At 49.9% G+C, this 5,984-nt stretch overlaps 1 protein-coding gene across 1 annotated transcript; it reads left to right on the top strand.

Moving 5' to 3' along the window:
• Positions 1–2,819: 2,819 nt before the first annotated feature.
• Positions 2,820–5,684, top strand: LOC138751831 (frizzled-8-like). The gene has a single exon (XM_069914671.1). The coding sequence runs from the start codon at positions 3,391–3,393 to the stop codon at positions 5,149–5,151; it is 1,761 nt and encodes a 586-aa protein (XP_069770772.1). The 5' UTR covers positions 2,820–3,390; the 3' UTR covers positions 5,152–5,684.
• The last annotated feature ends 300 nt before the right edge of the window (positions 5,685–5,984 follow it).

Genomic DNA, 5,984 nt, shown 5'->3' with positions numbered 1-5,984 from the left:
AACAATCCAACCCAAAATCATGATGTGACACTAAGGCAGGAATTGATCTTGTATTGATAATGTTTATTGTCATATTCAGTGGAACCTTGATTTAATGTTCCCCAATTAAATGCAAATCTGGCTATAACGTGATGAGTCATTGGACTCGGGCCTCAGGCTGCCACAAGGAGCGAATACAGGGACATCAGGCTGCCGCTGGGAGTAGGGACCTCAGGCTGGCTTGGGGAGCAGGGACTTCGGGCTGTCACAGGGAACGGGAGTTCTCGGCTGCTGCAGGGAATGGGGACGTTGGGCTGCCGCAAGGAGGAGGGACCTTGTTGGGCTATTGCTGGGAGTGAGGACTTCAGGCTGCCACAAGGAATGGGAACTTTGGGCTGCCACGGGGAGCGGGGGTGGTTAGCTTACTAAAAATTAATTTGTGCTTTGATTTCATCTATAACTACAGTGATTTATATAAACCCCAATTTAGCGTGATCCCACTTTTTTTGCGATGCAATTTTTTGGACCCAAACTATCGCATTCTAGAGAGGATCCACTGTACCAAAATTCTTACTTGGTGCAACTGAACAGGTATCTTGTAAAATAAAACTACAAAAATAACTTAAAAATAAGATTATACTTAATTGAATTGAAGAGAAAAATTTATTGGAAAAAAATTATAGATCATAAATATTCAGTTATCTTAGTGTAAAAATAAGTGACTTAAGCAGTAGTGCAGATAATCGTTTTGTGGTGTCAAAGCAGTTAGTGCAATTAGTATAACAAGCAAAGGTTCAAGAGCCAGATAGCTGTTGGAAAGAAACTGTTCTTAAACCTAGAGGTGCTGGTCTTCAGGCTTCAGTACTTATTGTCCAAACGCGGCAGTGAGAAGAAATTGCGACCAGCATGATGGGATCTATAATGATTTTGGCTGCCTGCCTGAAGCAGTGCTTCATGGCAGGTTGGAATCTGTGATGGACCTGGATCTGTTTGTTACCTTCTGGAGCTATCTGTGTCCTGGGCTGTCAAATTCTTAAACCAGGGGGTGATGCAACCAGTCAGTATACTTTCCACAGTACACCTGCAGAAGTTGATCGAGACATGGGAAATTTACTAAAACTCCTTATTTAATAAAGTTGCCTCGATGTCCTGGCTCCAGGAGAGGTATTGAATTCCAAAGCACTTTGAATTCAGTAAGTTTCAAATCAACAAACTTTTAGTTCATAGCAATCACCCACAATCACGTGACAAGGAGATTAATTGCAGCATGTGATTGGTATAGATGAGCCTGTTTGAATAATAGAGTTTTTGTCTCCTCATGGTAAACATCCTTCCACTTGTAGCTTTACTGCTTTTATCATACTGTGATTGAGTGATTATTACTGACTTTATTTTAGCAACATATTCCTGCATTCCCACAGACAACTACCAAATTCACTTTCTATCAAAATACCTTGTTAAATAAATTATCGCTTCAAAGATTTCAGAAATTGAGAGTCTTCGGTTGTTCATGCAGCCTGTAATCCCATGCTATTTTTGAGCTGTTACTAATGTTACTTACTGTGCAATAATGTGTCTGAGCAGCATGGTTCCTATTAACCATGGACAAATGGATCATACCAGCATGTTTTACAGAATTTATGATCATTAACCTGAAGCCTTTGTAATATTTCTGCAAAAATTAAAAATGAAAGAAAGCATTATGGTTCACACTCACATGAGTTTTAGGTGGACGGTCTGCAAGAGAATGATTAACATTTGGCTCCTAACCACAAAAACAAACACACACACACATGGATGCAGTTAACTATTCAGGATACCCAACCTGAGACTTCGATTTGTGCTTGTTTACAAGCATGCTTCTAAATTCCAATAATATAACAAGATCCTGAAAATTTCAAATTGAAATGCTATGCTGCAACATTCAGCAGCTATTTTGGAAATGGAAAAATAATGCGTACTGTTTTGCACTGGGGATTACAACAAAAAAATAAAGATGGGATATTTAAATAACCCAAGGTCCCTGAACCTGAACAAGGCCAGGCCAAATAAAAAGCAGGTTCAATTACTTTCTGTTGCCAGATTGCACTGAAGTTTCAGAAGTACTTTTTAAAAGATTATTTAGACATCGATAGATAGGTAGAACGTTGTGGTATCAGATAATATAGGGACATTGCCTTCGCCTTTTTAGTAACTTAAAAAGTAGAAGAAAATCAATCAGAATCATCAAATGTCAGAGGTCAGGTTAATTCATGAGGAACAAGGGTGAGCTGAGATTTATTTCCTCAAGTCCTGAATTCCTAAAAACCCAACTAAAACTTGTCCCATCCCAAATTGAGCGACGCAGGAAGGTCGGAAGGATCAGAATTGATCACTTCGTGACAACATTCCTCTCTCTCTCTCTCCATTGCTTCAATTTTGCTCGATTTGTACTTTCACTTCGCAGAAGAACCAGCGAAATTCGCCAACGACTTGATGGCGTTTTAATTGCCATTTCTCGATAAGCCTGAGCTCCAGGCTCGAACAATCCCAACTCCGGCGTGAAACGCCGGCCAGTGCCAGATGAACCTCAGTTGAAACAAAAACCTAAAATAACTCGGATTTGAGGAGGACTGGGGCTCGGGGTGGGCTGAAACAAACCCCTGCGATGTCCGAACCAAGGAAACTTAACCTGCTCAAGTCCCAGAGAACAATCATCCTAATTCTCGCCTTTCCCTGGCGAAAACGGATTGAATGGAGACGAGGGATCTGCCCACCCCTGTCGCTCAGCGATTGGTACCTCGTCGTGGGAGGGGGGTGGGATTTGGCCTGCCTCGCCTTATAAATATAGAACAGTCGCAAGCACCCAGTACATTCCGCGATCATTAACAGCGCCTGAAGTTTCTTTCGAGAGAGCTGTTCTTCTCGCTGGGAGAAAAGGGGGCGAGAAGCGAGGGTCTCTGTGCATGAGTCGAAACCTACCATCCAGGTCCACAGCGGCGTCGTTCGCGATTTATCACTGACCGGCTGGAAGGAGAGAGAGAGAGAGAGAGAGAACCCCCAGGCTTGAAAGGAAGGGGGAAAGAAGTTAGAAGAACTGTGTGAAGTTGGGGTTTTATAGATAGGATTTAAGGAAAGGTGCTGTCGTATCCAGCTATCTTGATCTCACGCCTGCAGGGCTAATGTTTCATTGCTCCTCCTGCTTGTCCCCTCTGCGTGCGCCGGACTGCTGCTCCGTGGCCAAGTCTGAAGGAGTTAAATGTGCCGAATCTGATCCGTATGCTGCGCTGAGATCCGGAGGAGGGACAGGAGGGGTGGGGGTCGTTTGCACTTTGCGTTTATTGAAGGATCTCCATTGGTGTTTATAAACAGTCTGCCGAACACAGCAAAGTGGGGCAAGCCCAGACGAGACGGAATAAGGCTCCTGGCGACATGGAGAGTTGCCTGCTGGAGATCTACCTGCTGTCTACCCTCGCCTTGCTGCATCGAGCGAGCGGGGCCGCAGCGAAGGAGCTGTCCTGCCAGGAGATGACCGTGCCTCTGTGCAAGGGCATCGGCTATAACTACACCTACATGCCCAATCAGTTCAACCACGACTCGCAGGACGAGGCGGGCCTGGAGGTGCATCAGTTCTGGCCGCTGGTGGAGATCCAGTGTTCGGCCGACCTGCGCTTCTTCCTGTGCAGCATGTACACGCCGATCTGCCTGGAGGACTACAAGAAACCGCTGCCTCCCTGCCGCAGCGTGTGCGAGCGGGCCAAAGCGGGCTGCGCGCCGCTCATGAGGCAGTACGGCTTCGCCTGGCCGGACAGGATGAGGTGCGAGCGGCTGCCGCGGCAGGACACGCCTGGCACCCTGTGCATGGACTACAACCGCACCGAGTTGACCAGCGCCGCTCCCGCCGCCCCTCTGCAACCCACCGGGCGCCCGACCAAGCCGGAGCCGGGCCAGGAACCCCGGGACAGAGGCCGGGGAGGAGTCCCGCCGCCGCCGTGTCAGGTCGGCTGCCAGTGCCGGGTCCCCATGGTGCAGCTGAAGAGCGAGCGGCACCCGCTCTACAACCGGGTGAGCACGGGCCGCCTGGCCAACTGCGCCGTGCCGTGCTACGACCCCTACTTCAGCGCGGACGAGCGCAGCTTCGCCGCCTTCTGGATCGGCCTGTGGTCGGTGCTGTGCTTCGCCTCCACGCTGGCCACCGTGGCCACGTTCCTCATCGACAGGGAGCGCTTCAAGTACCCCGAGCGCCCCATCATCTTCCTGTCCGCCTGCTACCTCTTCGTGTCGGCCGGGTACCTGGTCAGGCTGGTGGCCGGACACGAGAGCGTGGCTTGCGGCCGCCGCCAGCTGGGCTCCGAGCAGCACGTCCACTACGAGACGACGGGGCCGGCTCTCTGCACCGTGGTCTTCCTGCTCGTCTACTTCTTCGGCATGGCCAGCTCCATCTGGTGGGTCATCCTGTCGCTCACCTGGTTCCTGGCCGCCGGCATGAAGTGGGGCAACGAGGCCATCGCCGGCTACTCGCAGTACTTCCACCTGGCCGCCTGGCTGGTGCCCAGCGTCAAGTCCATTGCCGTGCTGGCCCTGAGCTCGGTGGACGGCGACCCGGTGGCGGGCATCTGCTACGTGGGCAATCAGAACCTGGACAACCTGCGCGGCTTCGTGCTGGCGCCGCTGGTCATCTACCTGCTGATCGGCAGCATGTTTCTCCTGGCCGGCTTCGTCTCCCTCTTCCGCATCCGCAGGGTCATCCAGCAGGGCGGCGGGGCGCAGACCGACAAGCTGGAGAAGCTGATGATCCGCATCGGGGTCTTCACCGTGCTCTACACCGTGCCCGCCACCATCGTGGTGGCCTGCTACTTCTACGAGCAGCACAACCGGCCGAGCTGGGAGCTCAGCCACAACTGCCGCTGTCCCGGGGAACAGCCGGGCGGCGAGGCGGCGCTCAGGAAGCCGGACTACGCCGTCTTCATGCTCAAGTACTTTATGTGCCTGCTCGTGGGCATCACGTCCGGAGTCTGGATCTGGTCGGGCAAGACGCTGGAGTCGTGGAGGGCCTTCTGCACCCGCTGTTGCTGGAGCAGCAAGGGGACAGGCGGCTCCATGTACAGCGACGCCAGCACCGGCTTGACCTGGAGGTCAGGCACGGCCAGTTCCATGTCTTACCCGAAGCAAGTGCCGTTATCCCAAGTTTGACATCTCCACCAGACTTTCAACACCCCCACCCCCTCAACCGAAGATTCGCGTCCAGCATGTTAATGAACTTCTAATGGTATCCATTAGTCAGAAGGGAAGGACTGACCAGAGCAAAGTACCTGGCGCTAATACTTCTCCATCTTAAAACAATTTGATCTGCACAGGACAGCCACCCGGTGTTCAAGGGGATCTGCGTTGTGCGCAAGAACGTTTCAACGTGTTTTCTGCTCATGCCATTGCTGGCATCTGCTAAAGTAACTTCAGACGGAGGGACACATCTTAACATACTGGGTGCATCAACTGGCCTTAAGAGTCGTGATTTAGAAAGAAAAAATATCCCATGTTATACGGGTTTCTTGCAAAAATTATATTTATATAATTATTTGTGCTATGAACACAACTTGTAAATTGTGTACATAACAAATGTGTTTTTGAAGTATATACAGAGTATGTAAATTTTTGTATTAAAAAATTTTTAGTGGTTGCCTCAGCCAGAGCAACAAATATTTGAAGCGATTATTCTATTTTGACAATAAAACAACTTTGGATTTGATCACGTTTGCGTTACGCTCTCGCTGCTCTCATTTCTGCGGGAATCCTGTGCGTTTTACTGGCGGGCAGCATTGTGGAGGGTTTTGGCAATTGTTGAACTTTTTACCTGGCTGCCCAATGGCTGAGTACACCATTTCTTAAACGAGGGCCAATTCAATAGGGTTAATCTGTGGGAGCGAGCCTTTTGAATCGAAGAACTTTGATGTCTCGTTTCCAAGCTTGAAGTACTCCTCCTTCCCCCCTCCCCTCCACAACCACCATCTATCTTCCCCCCCCCCCCA

The sequence above is a fragment of the Narcine bancroftii genome, chromosome 1 (genome assembly GCF_036971445.1).
Source record: "Narcine bancroftii isolate sNarBan1 chromosome 1, sNarBan1.hap1, whole genome shotgun sequence".
NCBI classification, from domain to species: domain Eukaryota; kingdom Metazoa; phylum Chordata; class Chondrichthyes; order Torpediniformes; family Narcinidae; genus Narcine; species Narcine bancroftii.
Note: the sequence above shows the minus strand (reverse complement) of the source record. Positions and strands in the feature narration are given on the sequence as shown.

What these genes read in the sequence shown, in the direction of transcription:
- LOC138751831 (XM_069914671.1), top strand. Translation starts at nt 3,391, where the DNA reads ATGGAGAGTTGCCTGCTGGAGATCTACCTGCTGTCTACCCTCGCCTTG.